Here is a 20542-nt window from a genome sequence, read left to right on the forward strand (position 1 = left end):
CAATCTTGCTTCATGATCCAAATCCATGCCTTGGCAAAATATCTAATTTACTATATGACTTGGGCCTTCAGGTAACCATAACAAAATGTTCAATCTATACATGACAATGGTCCGCTGTTGGGAGTCAGCAAAACTTACATTTTATTCTAAAGGCTTGAGCAAAAATAACTGTATACATACTGCAGGATAAAGCACCATAATTAACTCTGTTAATATTGGAGATCAAAATTTTCTGTGTAAGAGAAAAGAGATTCGAGTACAATTTTAAGAAGTTTTAAAAGTCTATAATGTTAAACTTGAACTGGAAACACTAATTCCAAATCATAATTTTTAATACACTATATTTCCAAGTTATTATAACTTGAAGTGATGACAACGTAGTAGCAATGAACATCCCCAATATCCCAGTTATGCTCTCTAAATAACTTTCTTCTAACAAAGATCAGAACCCCTTAGAGTACTGGCTGATTCTGGGTCTGGGAAAAGCAATAAAAATGTGACCCTAAGAAATCCTGAACCAAAAACTAAAGGATTCACGTCAAAAGGACCTAAGAGTAAGCTTAAAGTAAGCTTAAAGAAATCCTGAACCAAAAACTAAAGGATTCACGTCAAAAGGACCTAAGAGTAAGCTTAAAGAGTAAGCTTAAAGCTTAAAGTAAACTGACAAAGTTTCGGACAATCTGGGCATCAAAAAAATAGAGTAAAACTGACTGGAAGTCACTAAATATGTAAAATTCTTTGTGTCTATGTGTGTGCATAAAAAAATGAAAGCCTTACCCAACAAGGAAAAAAAAAAAGAAAACCCTCTCATTTGCTACCACTGGAGGTGAATACTAAACCAACTTTTTACTCTGAAAATCGGTACTTAAGTAAAAAGAATCAATTATGTATCTTCCATTTTTAGTAGGAACTACAATACAGATTAATCAAAGAGCCCCAGTTAATAAGGTAAAGTTCCTTTACACAGAAGAATGCTAGTTTATACGTGTAAAAGAAAGGATGCAATAAGTCTCCATTCTGCAAACCTTGACAGAATAACTGACTCAAATAAGGATTGTGAATGGATGCTAGAATTATTAAATGAAAGACTTAGGTGGGGGATAGGAGAGGGCCACCTGGGTGGCTCTGTCAGTTAAGCATCTGCCTTCTGTTCAGGTCATGTGGGATTGGAGCCTTGTGTCTAGCTCCCTGCTCAACAGGGAGTCTGCTTCTTCCTTTCCCTCTGCCCCTCCCCTCTGCCTATGCTTTCTCTCTCTCTCAAATAAAAAAATGAAATGAAATGAAATGAAATGAAAGAGAAAGAAAAAGAAAGAAAGAGAAAGAAAGATGGACTGACTTAGGTGGGGTTCTGGATACTCAGAAGTGCCCAAGTATCATCTCACAGATTACCTGCTAGCTACAAAGGGAAAAAAAGTTAACCTTTCCAGGCTGAGGCCTGCTGCAAAACCTTAAGCAATCAAAAGTAACACCACCATTAAAGATATAACAAGAGAGCAAATACTTCCTGGTGTGATGCACTATGAATACACAGCATTTTGTCAAAATATTGTCAAAAAATTTTAACTTAAATCTAATCAACTTTCAGGTCCAATTTTCAATTTGCATAAAGAGGGGAATACAAATCAAGTTAAATATCACCAGAAAGAAATAAGCAGATAAATCCAAAATGTGGGTCATTCTACAAGACAGTTATTCTCAGACCCTTCAGACTAGAACCTTCAACAAATTTCTGTCATGGAACAGAGGAAGCTGGAGGGAATCATCACAGATTAAGAGCTTGCAACCAAATGCAGTGTGTGAAACCTGTCTCAGCTCATAAACCAGCATCTTTAGCAGATACTATATTTTCAGCATGTCCTCAAAAGCAAATATCCATCAACACCAAACCAGGATAAAGAAGAATATTTTTAGTAACTTTCCAGCCAATGGAAGTTAGCATTTCATTGTACTCTACTCACCTCCACTTAGCAGCTTCATGACTAGCCACAGTTCATCTTTTACCACAAAAGACGTGTAGTAAGACACAATATTAGGATGATGGCACTGACTCATGGCTTGAATTTCTTTCTACAAAGAAGAGAAAACATGATAATATATTAGATGCAAGCCTAAACAACACTACAAGTTAGTGAATTCAGATTTGAAAATCCCAAGACTATATAACAACCTTTGCAGGATCTACAGTTAAACCAAAAAACTCCTCAGTTTCCCTCAGTCCATTCTGACTGATCATTCCACTCATAATCTCTTTAATTAGAAACATGCCTGCTTTATCACAACCTTACACAGCACCACAGAGGCCTCCACAAGGACACGTTCTTCTTTAAGGTGCTCTTGAAAAACTCTCTTGGGAAACCTGGTTTTACAGCCACAGAGGATAATTACTAATAAATAGAGAGTGGTTTTGTTTTTGTTTTATCGTGTCTTAAAGTGTCTACTTTCTTGGGGCACCTGGGTGGCTCAGTGGGTTAAAGCCTCTGCCTTCGGCTCAGGTCATGATCTCAGGGTTCTGGGATCGAGCCCCACATGGGGCTCTCTGCTCAGCAGGGAGCCTGCTTCCCTTCCTCTCTCTCTGCCTGCCTCTCTGCCTACTTGTGATCTCTATCTGTCAAATAAATAAAATCTTAAAAAAAAAAAAAAAAAAAAAAGTGTCTACTTTCTTTTTAAATTTTATTTATTTGAGAGAGAGAGAGAGGGCATGCACACACATGAGCAGGCGGAGGGGCAGAGGGAGAGGAAGATAAAATCTCCAGCAGACTCCACGCTGAGTGGGGAGCCAGACTTGGAGGTCAATCTCACAACCCTGAGATCATAACCTGAGCCAAAGGAGATGCTTAACGACTGAGCCACCCAGGTACCCCATTACTTTACTTCTATTACTCAAGTACTGAAGTACAGTTGACATACAATGTTGTATTAGTTTTAGGAATACAGTATAATGATTTGACAACTCTATATATTACTCACTGCTCACAAGTGTAGTCACATCTGTCACCATACAACATTATTATATTGACTATATTCCCCATGCTGTACTTTCCATCTTTGTGACTTACTTATTTTATACCTCTAAGTTTGTATCTCTTAACCCCCTTTATCTGTCTCACCCATCTCTGCAGCCAATGGCAGTGAGGTTGTTCTCTGCATTTAATAGTCTGTTTTTCCTTTGTTCACTTGTTTTCTTAGATTCCACGTGTAAGAGAAATCATATGGTATTTGTCTTTCTCTGTCTTATTTCACCTAGCATAAGACTCTCTAGGCCTATCCATGTTGTCACTAATGACAAGATGCCATTCATTTTATAGCTGAGTAGTATTCCACTGTGTGTATCTGTGTGTGTGTAAAATCACCTCTTTTTTAATGTATTCATCTATAAATGGACACTTGGGTTGCCTCCATATCTTGTCTATGGCAATAAACATAGGGGTGCAAAAATCTTTTCAAACTAGTGTTTTCATTTTCTTTGGGTAAATACCCACGAGCAGAATTAATTACTGGATCATATGGTAGTTCTATTTTTAACTTTTTGGGGTGCCTCCATACTATTTTCTACAGTGGTTGCACCAATTTATATTCCCACCACTAGTGCAGGAAGGTTCCCTTTTCTCCACATCCTCGCCAACACTTGTTATTTCTTGTCTTTTTGATTTTAGCCATTCTGACAGGTTTGCGTTGATACCTCATTGTGGTTTTGACTTGCATTTCCCTGGTGATGAGTGATGTTGAGCATCTTTTCATGTGTCTGTTGGCTATCTGGCTGTCTTCCTTAGAAAAATGTCTATTCAGGTAGAGGGTGCTTTTTAGTATTTTCAGTACTTATTTTGAAAATACTGTTTCTTCCCATTTTTGTGAAATAATTAACAATTCTCACTCTAATAAGAAATATCCTGAAACAGTAAGGTCAGAAACCAAGTCCAAAGTAGAAATGTGAGCTCCCTCTAAGCTTACTCTAACTCAGGTTATGAATTTAGATTAGCTTGGGTGTGATAAAGGGACTTATAGAGCCCTGAGTGATCTGGGCCCCGCTTACCTCTCTCATCTCAATCCTACTCTCTAACTGACCCAACCCCAATATACCTCTACGATCCAGCCACAGTAAACTTCAGGTGACCATGCTTCTTCTAACCATGGATATTTAATGGCATTGCTCCCTCTACCTCAAATACACCTCCCTCATTATTTTACACTGGCTAAAAATGCTAATTCTTCCTTCTAATCTAGCCAAAATATCAATTCCATCAGCTCCCCAAGTTGAGTTAGGTATCTCTTGTCTTCCAAATTCCCTGTGTATCTCTTTACATCATGGCACATATGCACTGGGCAGTACCTTGGGTACTTATTTACCTATCCCTCCCTGGTAGACTGAGAACTCCAGAAAGCAAGTACTTAAAAGTGGATCCCTAAATGCAAGCTGGTGCATATTACAGGCATACGCACACACACACACAGAGGACTGTTACTGAGTCAAAAAAAGAATGATGTCTTGCCATTTGCAACAACATGGATGGATCTAGAGGGCATAACATTAAGTGAGATAAGTCAGAGGAAGACAAATATACCATATGGTTTCACTCATATGTGGAATTTAAAATACAAAACAAACAAAATAAAAAGACAAAGCCAGACTCTTAAATACACACAACAAATTGGTGGTTGCCAGAGGGGAAGTGCGGGGGGGTGGGGGGGGGGTGGCGAAAGAGATAAAGGGAATTAAGAGAACATTTACCATGATGAGCACTAGTAATGCACAAAATTGTTGAATCATTACACTGCACAACTGAAACTAATGTAACACTATATGTTAATGGTACTTGAATTTAAAAAATCCATGAAAAAAGATGGATTCCCTAAATACTGCAGAACTTATCATATTATACTGTAATTGCTTATTTTTCTGTATCCTTCACAAAACTTTAAGCTCAATGAAAGCTGAGCCTCTGTATTCCTGGCACTTACCACTCTGTCTGGCACACAGTATACCTGCAATAAATATCTACTGAATGAATTAAATCCTATAGTGCTTTATTAAACTTTTTACTTATTCAAGTACTGTACTTGCCCTATGACCTTGATATTTGTATAGTAAAAATAAATTGTGTAGAAGTTGCCCAAAACTGGATTCAAAAACAGTGCTCCATGAACGTTAGTTTTTCTTGTCTCATCTCTAACTGAATGTAAATTCCTTTATTAGTAAGGTCTTTGTCATATACATTTCTGCAACCTCCAAAGTCACCAGCACAGTCTTCTGAACTAAAAACTAAGTAAAACTAGAGTAAGCACCTCCCTGTTGACATAGTTACACAAGATTAAAAGAAATAAGAGAAGACATATGAGAGAAATATATGGCAACATATATTCCCAGTGAGTCGTAAAGATAGTAAATATTACAAGAATTCATTGGAAAGAAGAGTGAAGGTAGGCAAGAAGTCCTCTCAGGGGAGGTTTGGTTCTACAGGATATAGGGAAATTACAGCACTGCAAGGCACACACAATTACAAAAAAAAAAGAAAGAAAGAAAGAAAGAAAGATGAACTATATAAGACATATTTTAGGATGGAATGAGTAGACCTGTCTAGGGTAAGTGGTTCATGCTTTCAACAAATATCTACCAAGCACTTACTAGGTGCCAGGCACAGTGCTAGGTGATTGACTACAATGGTGAGTCCTCAAGAAACCCACAGTCTGGTGAAGACATTAGGCAAATATTAATTTAACAACACACAGTGATAAACAGCTGGATAAGAGAAGTACTAGATACTACATGACTTCACTGGAGAGGCAAATTATCAGAAAACAGGAATGATAATTGTAAGGGCCTACTTAGCCAGAGCGAGCCATTTTGTTGTTTATGCAGTAAACTTAGATTGAACCTGCCCCTTCCCCCCAAGAGGAAAGCGCTTAGAAACAGAACTGGTGAAATATGGCCAAATAGCCCCAATAACGGAGCACAGATACCAGGACATGTCAGGCTGGGCAAAAATAACGGAGCCCAGATACAAGGACGTGTCCGGCCAGGCGGAGACGTCCAATCAAGTAAAAACTCACGTATTACCCGCCAGGGAGTGTGAGCCCCCGCCTTTTGGGCCAGACAAAGGCACCAATTCTAGCCAAGGTCATAGGCTGAACTAGATGACTATCATGGGGTAGAATGTAATTCAGTTGGCCACCTGTGTGTGGCCAGGCTCAACCACATGGCCTTTACTCTATAAAAGTTAGTCTGTGAGGCTGGGAGGGGTCGCCTCTTTGCAAGAGACAGCCCTGGCCGGTCAGTTTGATTCTCGATGCTTGGCGCGAAATAAAGCCCTGCTTAACTTTCGCTTTGTATCAGTCTTGTCCTTTTGTCTATGGACCCTTTCAATAATAAAACTTCCTATAAGAAGTTTTACTACATTGACACAGGAAAGGTAACTAGACTTTATAGGTTTGACTGTTTAATCACATGGGACCATATCATAAAGGACAGTGTAACTGTGTTCAAGAATTTAGGCTTCACCCTGTTGGAGGCACCAGATGGTGGGTATTGTAGAGGGCACGGATTGCATGGAGCACTGGGTGTGGTGCAAAAAATAATGAATATTGTTATGCTGAAAAAAAATAAAAATTTAAATTTAAAAAAAAAAAAAAAAAAGAATTTAGGCTTCATCCTAACAGCAAAGGGATGGCATCAAAGGCTTAATTATATATACTGTTTCATAAAAATCACTATGGCTGCAATATAGAAAATAAATGAGAGAAAGCAAGACTAGAGCCAAAGACACTGTCAAACGCTATTGCTATGACCTGGGTGAGGGTCGACGGTGGCCTAAAAAAATGATAAATAACTAGTCACTCAGTCTGAATAATCACACTGTGATCACATTACTATTAGGAGAAGATGGGTGAACAGCATCTGGGAACTTTCTGTACTTCTTCTGCAACTCTTCCAGAAGTTTAAATTACCTCAAAATAGCTTTTTAAAAATACATGGTAGGATGGTTGGGTGGCTCAGTTGGTTAAGCATCTGCCTTTAGCTCAGGTCATGATTCCAGGGTCCTGGGATGAGCCCTGCATTGGGCTCCCTGCCTGGTGCTCCCCCTGTTTGTGCTCTCTCTTTCTGTCAAATAAGTAAATAAAAATCTTTTAAAAAATAAATAAAAATAAATTAAAAGTACATGGCAATATGAATGGAAAGAAAGGAAAGAGTCACGAGATATACTGAAGAGGTACAAACCACAGGACTTGGTAACCAACTGGATAGGGTAGGGGAGACAGAGGGTGACAATTCATGCACATAGAATTGGGGTCAAATGGTCCAATGTCTTAAAAGTGAAGCTAAGGATTTTCATTTTCAGCTCTACCCTGAGAGAGGGAACCACCAAGGGTCCTCTAACAGGAGACTATTAGAGAACCATCAACTTCGAGCTTTTGAAAGGGCCTTAAATATTTCTTTTCTTTCTTCTATTCCTTTAAAGGTGGGGGTAGAGAGGGGTTCCTTTATCTTAACTCCCATTGGAGTTATCCTTTTCCCTTTCCTTTCAAAAGCAAAAATAAGTATTTAAGTGCTCTGTGAAAGTGCTGTATTCACTCTGACTCAAGTTTCCCAGTAGCTCCCTCCCACACTGAAGTAAATTCCATCCGTCTCACTGAAAGGACTTTCTTTAAAGTCCTGTTACCTGCTGCTGCCAGAGCTTTCCTGTGGATTTCTCTGTTCTCCACCTGAAGCTTTCTCAAGCATTGCTTAATGATGACTTTTCATTCTTTCCTGGAACTCACTCATCTTGATTTCTAACATTTACTCCTGGTTTTCTAATTACCCCAACACAGTTTACCTCCACTTCACACCATTCAGTAAGTCCCCAAGCAATGTTAATTTACTCATTCATTCCTATTGACTGGACACAATAAAGTCCCTGCCCTCATGGAATGTTCATTCTAAAACTAACAATTCAGGCACCCCTCTCAGGTCCCCTCCTTCCTTGGGAGCTTTGTGGTATCACTTTGCTATTGCTCAATAAACCCTGCTTTGCTGCCTACTAAAAAAATAAAAATTAAAAAATAAATAAAACTAACAATTCTTCCATCTATAAAATGTCTAGGGAATGTGTTTTTCTTTCCCTTATCACTGTCACTGCCTGAGTTTAGAGTCTTAATACCTCTTTGTGTGGCCCTGTGTACCTCAAACCATGGGTTGCAACCCACACAGGCCACGACACAAACTAAGTAGATAAAGTTAGAAACAAAAAAGAAATAGAAAATCAGAGTACGTTCTACAGAATATAATTAAGAATTGTTTTATGAAAATATTGTTTCAGTTATATATTAGTATTTATGAATATATACATAACTAATTCTTTTCTAATTCTAAACCTTTGCCTGGTAAGGTTTCTATCTCTGTCTGTTCAAAGTGTCCCCAGCCCTGGTGGGCCAGAACATAAAAATCTCCACAGAGGCCTCCATCTTTGTAACTAGGAGCACACCTCCTCCTCTTACTTCACAGTGGTTGACACCTCTCCTAGGCATCTGTCCCTCTTGGTCCTGTACAGGAGACAAGAGTGTTAACTCTTCATTCAACTGGATTGTGGGCCTCCAGTAGAATGAGAGATATTTTATGCCTCTTGTGTTCCCTTCAGCTCTCTGGCCAATGAATCTAGTACTAGCAACTACCAGAGAAGAGAAAAAGCTCAAAACACTGCCTAGTGTGCCTGTGAGTAACAGCTCTGGAAAAGGTAAGTGTAGTAAGATTTTACAGCTGATTTTCCCATCACACTTAGCAAAGGTTGTCAGGTAAGAAAACATTTTGACAAGAAAAAGGAGCAATATACTACCTCCTCACCAGTAACTGTCACACAAGATACACACCTAGAACATAATTCGCATCAGCACCCTTTCTACATTAGCAGAGACCATTTTGAAAACAAACTTAAAATCACGACACCACAAGTTTGGTACTCTGATCTAACACTAAAGGGCTTCTTATCTCTTAGAAACTGAGCCCTTCTCACTCAGATCTTAGGGCCCTGACACTACGAACACCACAAATAAACCAGTCTTTATATTCCCAATGTTTCTTCGGACTTTAATGGGATCTCACTTGTTTGCCCTCCAAAAAGGCCAATTGTTTTAAATTTGCTTTTACTAAGGGGCACCTGAGTGGCTCAGTCCCTTAAGTGTCTGCCTTCAGGTCATGATCCCAGGGTCCTTGGATGGAGCCCTGCATGGGGCACTGTGCTCAGCACAGTCTGCTTTTACCTCTCCCTCAGCCCCTCCCTACCACTCATGCTCCCTCTCTCTCTCAAATAAATAAATTTGTTAGATGTTTTACTAAAAGTCACATCCCCTTACTTATTTGCCAAATATATAAGTACTATATTTGTAATATAAAGCTTACTGGACTATGCAGACAAAATGATGAAGGTCTAATTTATTTTTTTCTTTTACTATGCTATACCAAATTTGCACTCCTCTACATGTAAGGCCTAGTGTAGTAACATAAATATTATTTTCAAGATGTCAAATATCTGACAGATGCTCTTTTGACTTTTTTTTTTTTTTAAGATTTTATTTATTTGACAGAGAGAGATCACAAGTAGAGAGAGAGGCAGGCAGGGAGAGAGAGAGAGGGAAGCAGGCTCCCCGCTGAGCAGAGAGCCCGATGCGGGACTCGATCCCAGGACCCTGAGATCATGACCTGAGCCGAAGGCAGCGGCTTAACCCACTGAGCCACCCAGGCGCCCCCTCTTTTGACTTTTGAACCAGATTATAATTAGTTACTATTAGATGAAGTAGGAAACAGACTTTACTCAGAAAGACCTGATTTTTTTTTTTTAAAGATTTTATTTATTTTATTTGACAGAGAGAGATCACAAGTAGAGAGAGAGGCAGGCGGAGAGAGAGGAGGGAGCAGGCTCCCTGCTGAGCAGAGAGCCCGATGCGGGACTCGATCCCAGGACCCTGAGATCATGACCCGAGCCGAAGGCAGCGGCTCAACCCACTGAGCCACCCAGGCGCCCCGAAAGACCTGATTTTTAATCCAGACTGTCACTTACTGTATGATTTACTTCCTTCATCTAAAATGGAGCTACCACCTGTCTCGTGGAGGCATTTATGAGGGTAAAGTACACTTAAGGGCCTATCACTAAAAAGATGTTTGTTGTTACTATCATGTGAGCACAGTCAAGTTATTTAAACTTTGAACTTCCATTTCTTTTTAGTCATGAGGTAATAAATAAGACTTTCATTCACCTTTATGCTATCGTTATGGGTTATGTAAAATAACTGGCAAATGATACAAATTCATACCAGGCTTCTCAAATTCCAGTCAATATATATAGGCTAAAAATTCTGATTTTCCCTCAAAATACTTAGCTTATAATTTACAGCCTTCTTTTATGATGATTGCAGTTCAAATATCCAAATGATGCTCCAAGGGATTGTAGGCATCTCTAAATGCAAGATCACTACCTACGATTTCCGTCGGCATGTCCTTTCAAGTGTATATTCTCTCACAAAAGCGGCTCAAGATCACTATAGCAAATTTTTTCTTTAGCTTCTACTCACACATTACCAACTTCTGAAGACACGCTTTTGGTTTTTTTTTTTTATTTTTGTTTGTTTTTGAAGATTTTATTTATTTGACAGAGAACACAAGTAGGCAGAGAGGCAGGCAGATAAAGAGAGAGGAGGAAGCAGGCTTCCCGCTGAGCAGAGCGCCCAACGCGGGGCTCGATCCCAGGACCCTGGGACCATGACTGAGCCGAAGGCAGAGGCTTCAACCCACTGAGCCACCCAGGTGCCCCGACATGCTTTTGTTTAATCTCCTAAAAGTTCAATGCCTAATTCTATTATCTCTTTTCCTTTTATTCCAATATTCTCTAATACTCAGTACAGGCTCCACCAGAAATTAAATCCAACCTGGGAACACAATGACTTCTGGAATGTCAGAACATCTCAGTGCTAATTCCTGCCTCTCTATCACTAGCTATATGTGACCTTAGAGAAATACTTAATAAAAGAAATACTTAATAAAATAACATTAGTTCCTATTTGTATGGCAGTTTATACTTTTCAAGTACTAGATCATTTCATCCTCAAAGAAAAACCTCATGAAGGGGACACCTGGGTGGCTCACTCAGTTAAGCATCCAACTCTTGATTTTGGCTCAGGTGATGATCTCAGAGTTGTGAGATCAAGCCCTGCATCGGGCTCCACACTCAGTGTGAAGTCTGCTTGAGATTCTCTCTTCCTCCACCCCTTCCCCACTAAGTAAGTAAATTAATTAATTAATAAAATCTTTTAAAAAAGAAAAACCTCATGAGGTACAAGAAGCAGATGTTATTATTTCCATTTTAAGCCAAAGAAACAGGATTTACAAAGTTAAATGATTTGAAAATCTACTTCATATCCTTTACTGAGCACTTACTACATACTTCAAACAATTCTGGGTTCCATGGCTCATAAAGAAGTACAAAATCCCTGTGTGTCTAGCTTTTAATGCCATAGAACATCTCTTGCAACTATTAATCCCCAAGACTCCCTTTCTTCTCTTTTTCCATAGCCTTTGGAGAAGGCAACACCACCTTCTACTTCCCATCTTGCATCAATGGTCATAATGCAGATTGGTACCATGTTCCTAGGAGGCCAAAGCATTTTAAAGCATATTCCATCGACCAGGTATCACAATTGCATGAAACTAGTTTAAGGAAAGAAAAAAGTAAAGAAGCATTATTTAAAACAACAAAAAAGAGAAAAAAGGTAATTGTCCAATACAAGAAATAGATTAAATAAAATGTGGTCTGCCTATGCAACAGAATACTACACACAAACTGAAAGGCATTTTAATTCATATTTATAGACAGAATTTGATAAATTTCTCTATGAAAAGAACAAGTAAATGATTACATTATCATAAAAATAAAAAAATATTTTAATGTATGAAATATATATGTATTTATATTCTGAAAGACTATATAGCAAGTGTTAGCCTCAGAATGGGAGGATTACAACTAATTTTTCCTATTTACCTGGATTTTTCTATATTTTACAATAAGAATTATTTACTGAGCCAATCACAATGCCTTTTCTTTAGAAAAGTAATTAAAATTTTCAAGTTATTTCCCACTTCAACATGAATACAAATAGGAGTATATTTCTCAATAAAAAACATGAGATGTGCATACCAGGAGTTCATCCATGCTAGTTTGACATTTCTCAAGGTTTATCCGTTTGATTGCCACTTTCTCCTTCTTAGGGGCACAATATGCTGCTTGGACCACAGCCGTTGCTCCACTCCCTAAAGATAAATACATAAATGAGTAAATAAATAGATGAATAGATAAGAACATGACATGTCTAATTCTCACACAATTTAAACAAGAAAATAATTCAGGGCATCTGGGTGGCTCAGTCGGTTAAGCATCCAACTCTTGATTTCAGCTCAGGTCCTAATCTCAGGGTTGTGAGACTGAGCCCCACACTGGGCTCCCCTTAAGACTTTCTCTCTCCCTCTCCCCCTCATCCTCAGCTCATGCACATGCTCTTCTCTCTCTCTAAAAAGAAAAATGAATAATTAAACAAGAAAATAATTCTTACCTTGTTCCTACACTCAACAACAGATAACACCCTAAAAAGTAAGGTGTCGGTCAATAAAAGCCAAAGCCTTGACCATTTCATAGAATTCCTAATAAACACCAGCAGGGAGGAAGAATCAAAATGGCTACAGTTCCAATTCTAAAGTATGATGGCACAGGCTCGCACTTCCCTGCTCCTCTCCTCTCAATACAACTGAATAGCCTAGAAATAACTTAACAGACAATCATACAATGACCCTAACAGGTGGAAAGAAAGTAGATGAATTAAGGGCCTTTGGATGTGAGGAAAAGCACCACTGTGAGTTCACTGAGTTTTCCTCTTATCTTCCACATATCCATGAACAGCCTGAAACCCAGAACCACCAACACAGATAGACAAAAGAGAAAATCTTGCGTTCTGGACAAAGAGCTGTAAAAGTATTAGCAGAGACCTAGCTTAGCAGAGACCTAGAGGGGAGAGAGACCCTCCCCAGGACTCCCCAGCCTCTATCCAGGATAGCAGGGGACCCCAATTCACTACAACATCGCCATCAGCAGGGTCTCCACCCATCCCCAGACAGCAGTGGGCCAGATCTGCCACACTTGGGGCAATGTCCAGCCAACCTGCCCTTAGCAGTAGCAGAGATGGGGACCCAAACCACCAGTCAGCCCAGGCAACACCTGTAGAGATCAAGCAGGAGCTCCTGTGATGCCAGAAAAATAAAGAGAATAGCACTGCAAGAGCTCCGAAAACTAAATTATCACAGGAAATACACAGACCCAAAAGCAGGCCAGAACCTACACACTAACCCTAAATAGAGTTATTGCCTACTAAAATAGAAGATTTAAGCAGGATAAAGACTCTCCTCATATTAATATCTTAAGTGTCCAGGATAAAATTTTTAAAAATCACACACCAAGAAAAACACACGAGTAAGAAACAGAATCATACTGATGTCAACACCAAAATGAACCACAATCTGGAATTACCTGACAAGAATCTTAAAGCTATTTTCATAAAAATACTTCAATAAACAATTAAGAATTCTCTTAAATAAAAAAATAGAATATTTCAGCAAAGAAACAAGTTATTTTTTTAAAAAACTACCAAATGGAAATTATGTATACAACTGAAATATGCAACTTCCAAAATAAAAAGAGTGATGTATATAGGTTCAACAATGGAGATGAAGGAGGATAAATTCAGTCCTAAGGACAAGATCAACAGTTTACTCATCTATGGTTTCACTCACTTATATGTGAAACATAAGGAATAGCATGGAAGACATTAGAAGAAGGAAGGGAAAAATGAAGGAGGGGAAATTGGAGGGGGAGACAAACCATGAGAGACTGTGGACTCTGGGAAACAAACTGAGGGTTTTAGAGGGGAGGGCCTGGGGAGATGGGTGAGCCTGTGATGGGTATTGAAGTGGGCACGTATTGCAAAAAGCACTGGATGTTATACACAAACAATGAATCATGGAACACTACATCAAAAACTGATGAAGTACTGTATAGTGACTAACATAACATAATAAATAAATTAAGTAAATAAATTAAAGCTGTCAGTAAATTCCAACTTGCTCCTTTGTTTCTCCAAGCAGCTAGAATTATCTCTTCCTATACTTAAAAAAGTGTATATTTGTTATACATTATCTTGATATAAAATTTGACAACCCCCCCCCGAAAATAAAATAAAAAATAAACAAGAAAGAGAAAATGGACTGGGAAAAAAAAAAAGAACAGAGCCTCAGGGAGCAGTGGATAATATAAAAAATCTAAAGTCCATGCAGTAGGTAAAATAATGGCCTCCCACAAAGTATCCATGTCCTAATCCTTGAAACTTGTTAACATTACCTTATACTGCAAAAAGACTCTGCACGTGTTATTAAGTCAAATTAAGGATGAGAAGATTACCCTGGATAATCTGGGTGGGCCCAAGATAATTATAAGGGTCTTTCTTTTATAAGAGAAAGGCAGGAAAGTCAGAGAAGATGAAATAATGGAAGTAGAGGTCAGAGTGATGGGACCATGAACCAAAGACTGAGTACTGATATACACAACAACATGGATAAACATGAAAACTGTTATGCTGTGTGGGATAAACCAATCACAAACTGTAAGGCTCCATTTATATGAAATGTCCCATCAGGTAAATCCATTCAGAATTACTACTTCATTAATTCATTACTACAAATCCATTCGTATTACTACTTGCCAGGGGCTAGGAAAGAAGATAATGGGATGTTACTGCTTAATGGGAAAGGGATGTCTTTCTGGGGTGATGAAAATACTCTGGAATTAGACAGCGGTTGCAAAATACCATGAATATACTAAAAACCACTAAAATGTACACTTTTAAAATGGCAGGTTTTATGTTATACAACTTCTACTTCAATTTCTTAAAAAGGGTAAGAGAATACTACAAACAACTTTAAACTTTAGCTCAGGGTGCCTGGATGGCTTAGGTGGTAGAGCATAAAACTCTTGAAACCAGAGTTTTAAGTCTGAGCCCCACACTGGGTGTAGAGATTACTTTAAAATAAAATCTTAAAAAACAAACAAACAACAACAAAAAAAAAACTTTAGCTCATAATTCCACAATTTAGAAAAAAATGGGCCAATTTTCTGAAAACAACTTATCGAAACTCACTCAAGATAAAATAGGTAACCTGAATAATAAAAACACTATTAAAGAAATAAAATTTGTAATTTAAAAGTTCTTGAAAAACTCCCCAGCCCCAGATGATTTCTCTGGAGAATTTTACCAAACACTGACAGAAGAATTAACTGCCATTTTACACGTTGTCCAGGAATGGAAGAAGCGGGAACACATCCCAACTCATTTTATGAAACCAATTGTTACCAATACCAAAACCAGACAAAGACATCACAAGAATTAAGAAAACTAAAGACCAGTATATCTCACAAATTTAGCTGCAAAATCCTTACAAAAATATTAGCAAATTGAATCCAAAATAGTTAGTAGACCACAACCAAGTAACATGTATTCGAAGTATGTAAGGTTGGTATAATATGAAAAAAAAAAATCAATGCAATACATATCAATAAGCTAAAGAAAAAATATCATATGATCATATCAGCTGACATAGAAAAATATTTTTTAAAAATTCGACACCATTCATAATAAAAAGGTCTCAGCAAACTAGGAAATGAGGGGATCTTCAACTTCATGAAGAATACCTACAGGAAAAGTTATAGCAAACAACATACTTAATGGTGAATGACTGAATACCTTCCTTCTAAGACTGAGAAAAAGGTAAGGATGTCCATTCTCATCACTCATAAGCAACACAGAACTAGAAATCCTAGCCTTCGTTATAAGGCAAGAAAAAGAAAGAAGAGGCATCCGCATTGGAAAAGAAAAATAAACCTGTCCTTATTTTAGATGGCATGGTTGTCTATATAGGGAATCCCAAGGAATGCACAAGAAAAGTTCCTAGAACTTATAAGACAGTTTTGCAAGGTTGCAAGATACAAGATCAACATGAAAATCAACTTCATTTCTTTTTTTTTTTTTTAAATTTTATTTATTTATTTGACAGACAGAGATCACAAGTAGGCAGAGAGGCAGGCAGAGAGAGAGGGGGAAGCAGGCTCACCGCCGAGCAGAGAGCCCGATGCAGGGCTCGATCCCAGGACCCTGAGATCATGACCTGAGCCGAAGGCAGAGGCTTAACCCACTGAGCCACCCAGGTGCCCCTCAACTTCATTTCTATATGCAAAAACAAATAAGTGGAAACCAAAGTTTTAAAACATAGCATCATTTATAACTGCTCCCTCAAAAGGAAATACTAAAGTATAAATCCAACAAAATATGAAGAGGATATGTATGCTGAAAAATGTAAAATACTGATGAAAGAAAGCAAAGAAGATCTAAAAATTGGGAGAAACTTACCATGTTCATGGATTAGAAAACTCAACACACTAAAGATGTCAATACTCCCCCAAATGACTATATATAGGTTTAATGAATTCCTATCAAGACACCAGCAAAGTATTTTGTACACAGACAAGCTCATTCTAAAGTTCATATGAAAAGGGAAGGCCCTAGAATAGCCAACACAATTATGAAGAAGAAAGCTGAAGGACTCATAATATCTAATTTCAAGACTTATTATAGGTTCAAACTTTCAGTTATAAAATAAGTCATGGGGATATAAAGTACAGCATAGGGAATATAGTCAGTGAAATTGTAACAATTTTACATGGCAATAGATAACTGGACTCATCGTTGCTTCAAAAGGATCAAGTATCAAATCACTATAATGTACACCTGAAACTAAGAGGATACTCCATGACAATCATACCTCAATAAAAAAACACATATTGGGTTCTCAAAGAATAAATGCTGATTAATTTTTTTTAAAAAGACTTATGATATAGAGTAAACAAGACAATGCAGTATTGGCAGAACAGAACCATCCATACAGAGAAATACTATCAGCAAGAAAAATGAACAAACTATTAATACACACAATTACTTCGAAGAACCTCATGGGCATTATGCTAAGGAAAAAAAGCCAATCTCAAAAAGTTACACTTTTTCAGGACTCCATTTATATATAACATTCTTGAAATAACAAAAAAGATGGAGAACAGATAAGTGGTTGTCAGGGGATAGGGATATGCAGAGAGGGGTTAAGTATGGCTATCAAGGGGTAGCCTGAGGGAATTCTGTGGTGGGATAAAGTTTAGTATCTTGAGTTTACTGGTAGTTCCACAAAAGCACATGTGTAATAAAACTGCATAGAACTATACAGACCACACATATACAAATAGGTACAGTATACATATAACTACTAAAATTTTAGTTAAGTTCTGTGTTTTTTTGGGGGGGAGCCTAGGCCTCAACCCATCTGGCCATTAATAACATAATCTTCAAACACCATTTGCATAAGGTCACTCAACCATAGCAGCTACCTGACACTATACCACTGGATAACTGAACAAGTTAACTTGTTTTCCACACTCCAGATGCAACTTATTTATCCCTATCTCCATGCCTCTGTAGAAGCCATTCACTCTGCTTTCTATGTATTAATCCATACTGGTCCCTCCTTTGAAAGCCCAACTGGTAACTCACCCAACTTCAGGAAGCTCCACAAAACACACTTAGATTCGAACTTCAGCCCCACTGCCATTAGCAGAGTTAAGTCTTCATGTCCTGCCTGTGTGCCAGAGGCACATAAATGCTCAATAAATGTCACTATTATTCATTTCTTCACCCTTTGTCTTTTTGTTAGATGTTTAAACTGTTAAAAGACATTGCTGTGTCTCAAATATTTGGCATAAGGCAGGTTTATAATGCTTTTAAGGTACTTAAATCTTAACCAAAACACATGAGGAAAAATTACCCTCACCAACTCCCCATCTATACCCATTCCATTAAAATTGGGTTTCTCACTATCTTAATCATTGGTATGACCACAGACTAAACATTCTCTGGTACAAATACTCAGCCTTGAAAAGAACTGAATTGTAAACACTAAAAAAGGAAAAATGAGCAATCATTACATTTTTTCCCCTTTTCCTCCTCTCATCCTCTTCCTACATTTTGATAAAATGTAGACAAAAGGGAACATAGGGAAAGAAAAAGTGCTCTATATACTGCAGAGCATATTAAGAAAAATAACTTTGAGCACAATGCTTCATGTAAAATGCAACATGCTTTCAATATTTGGGGGAAATACTACTTAAACATTCTCAGGGAGAGCATTCAGTTTGGAGAATGAGGTATTAACTTTACTAAGATCGTATAACAGCCTGTAAAAGAGCTAATTAGGGGCACCTGGGTGGCTCAGTGGGTTGGGCCTCTGCCTTCGCCTCAAGGTCATGATCTCAGGGTCCTGGGAATCAGCCGCGCATCAGGCTCTCTGCTCAGCGGGGAGCCTGCTTCCCTGCATCTCTCTCTGCCTGCCTCTCTGCCTACTTGTGATCTCTGTCAAATAAATAAATAAAATCTTAAAAAAAAAAAAGCTAATTAGGTCATCTAAGATAAGTACACGGCAATTTAACACCTGGGGCTTTAAAACTTAAATATCTAAGTGGAAAAAATCGAAGAGAAAAACACTCTACAAAAGGATATATGTGTGTTAAAGTTTTCTGAAAAAATCCACAGGAACAATTAAGAGTAGTTAACAGAGATAGAGTGAGAGGAGGAGCTTATCATCAGCAGAAGACAAACAAAAATACACAGTATTCTGTCCTTAAATGTCCATTTTCCCCAATTTACAAGTCATACTATTATGTATATTACTAGAAGAAATAATTTCCATTTCTATCATCTGTAGAGACTGCTTTTAGGCAAACAAGCTTGAGCAATGGAATGTAGAAAGGACCCACAGTGACCCACAAGCCCCTGGGCAACCCACATCAAAATACCCATAGGCTCTAATTAACCATGGTCTACTTACATCCATCTCTCTGTCTCTCTCTCACTGTGTCTCTGTATGTGTGTGTGTGTATCTCTACCCCTCCCTCCTTGCCCATCTCCCCTGTCCCTCTCTCTATCTTGCTTCTCCTTTGTGGTATATTCAATAAACTTCTGTCTCCTTTATCCTGTCTTGGGTGAATCCTTTCATTGCCTGCACTGCTGGCTTCTACCTGGTTGTTATACCACATTTGGGGGCCCCATCAGAGAGACCAAGAAATACCACATCATCTTAAAATGAAATATTCAAATCCTCCAGAAGATACCTGGATTTCTAGGAAATTTCAGAAATTTCTTTCTAGGAAAGAAAAGAAGTTTGGTAATGATTTTGAAATCATTTTCAAGTTACAAGTCAACTTACAGAACACCAGAATATGGGAATGAAAAAAGACTAAGAACTGAGAATTACCTTTGTTTATATGGTCTAACCGTAGTGAAATATCCAAAAAAGTCAGTCTCAAACATCACAGTCATTTAAATTTACACTCTGTAATTATCATTTATTTCAGTGTTAAAAGTTATTTCATTAATTACTACTTACTGTTTTTATATATTCCCTCAAATATTTCAGAATAAAAATTAACACACAAGCTACAGTAACTAACACTTTGTAATATGAAGTTTTCAATTTTAAAACTCTCTTCACAAAACCACAGCAAGATAACACTTCATGACTATAATCAAAAAGATAGTAACAAGTGTTGGTAAGGATGTGGAGAAACCTCCTATACTGCTGGTAGGACTGTACAGTAACATACTAGCTTCAGAAAAGAGTCTGGCAGGTTCTCAAAATGTTAAGCATAGATTACCACACATCTAGCACTTCAACTCCTATGTATATACTCAAGAAAAAAAAAAACAAATACTTTCACACAGTTGTTTACTGCAGTATTACTCATAAAAGCCAAAAAGTGGAAACAACCCAAATTTCCAACTAAGGAACAGATATGGTATATCCATACGATGATACCATTCGGCCATAAAAAGAACTGAGTACTGATACACGCTACAACATGGATGACCCAAGAAAACACGCTAAGTAAATATGCCAGACACAAAAGGCAAAAGAAAAAAAATTTAAATTCCTTACAACTTACAGCCCTACTTGAGACAGGCTGACGGACCTTCCTCAAGGATCTTATTCGCTGCTTCAATGTTAATACTTTGCTAAGGCAAAAGGCAACCTTAGCTTGACATTAGCCAGACCTCTAGGATCCTGTAAAAATCCCTTTAGAAACTACCTTTATCTCTACCCCAAGATATATGTTAGCAATCATCTTTCAAGCATATGGCCCACTGATACACATCTGAAGAGTCTTATGACTAAAGTTTCACTGGACAGTAGTAAATGACCTTTTCCTAACAAAGCTAGCCCCTCAAGGTCTTGGAAACCTTGGTTCCAAATTCTTTAGAGACTTATGCTATCCCTAATTCCCTTCCAACTTGAAACTATATAATCATCACTCCTCACAATTCCAGTGCAGCTCTTTCTGCCTAGAGGTCCCGTCCCCATGCTTTAATAAAACCACACTTTTTTGGCAAT

General features: G+C 38.0%; 1 protein-coding gene across 1 annotated transcript in view; it reads right to left on the minus strand.

Annotated features, from left to right (window-relative positions):
* OXSR1 (oxidative stress responsive kinase 1) overlaps window positions 1–20542 on the minus strand; it is a 104832-nt gene that overhangs the window by 70984 nt on the left and 13306 nt on the right. The window contains exons 2-3 of the mRNA XM_047740475.1: window positions 12156–12268; window positions 1959–2067 (exon numbers count right to left, since the gene is read on the minus strand). Coding sequence (XP_047596431.1) covers window positions 1959–2067; window positions 12156–12268 — 222 coding nt within the window. The remainder of the gene's footprint in view (window positions 1–1958; window positions 2068–12155; window positions 12269–20542) is intronic.

This window comes from Lutra lutra, chromosome 1, assembly GCF_902655055.1.
Source record: "Lutra lutra chromosome 1, mLutLut1.2, whole genome shotgun sequence".
Taxonomy (NCBI): Eukaryota; Metazoa; Chordata; class Mammalia; order Carnivora; family Mustelidae; genus Lutra; species Lutra lutra.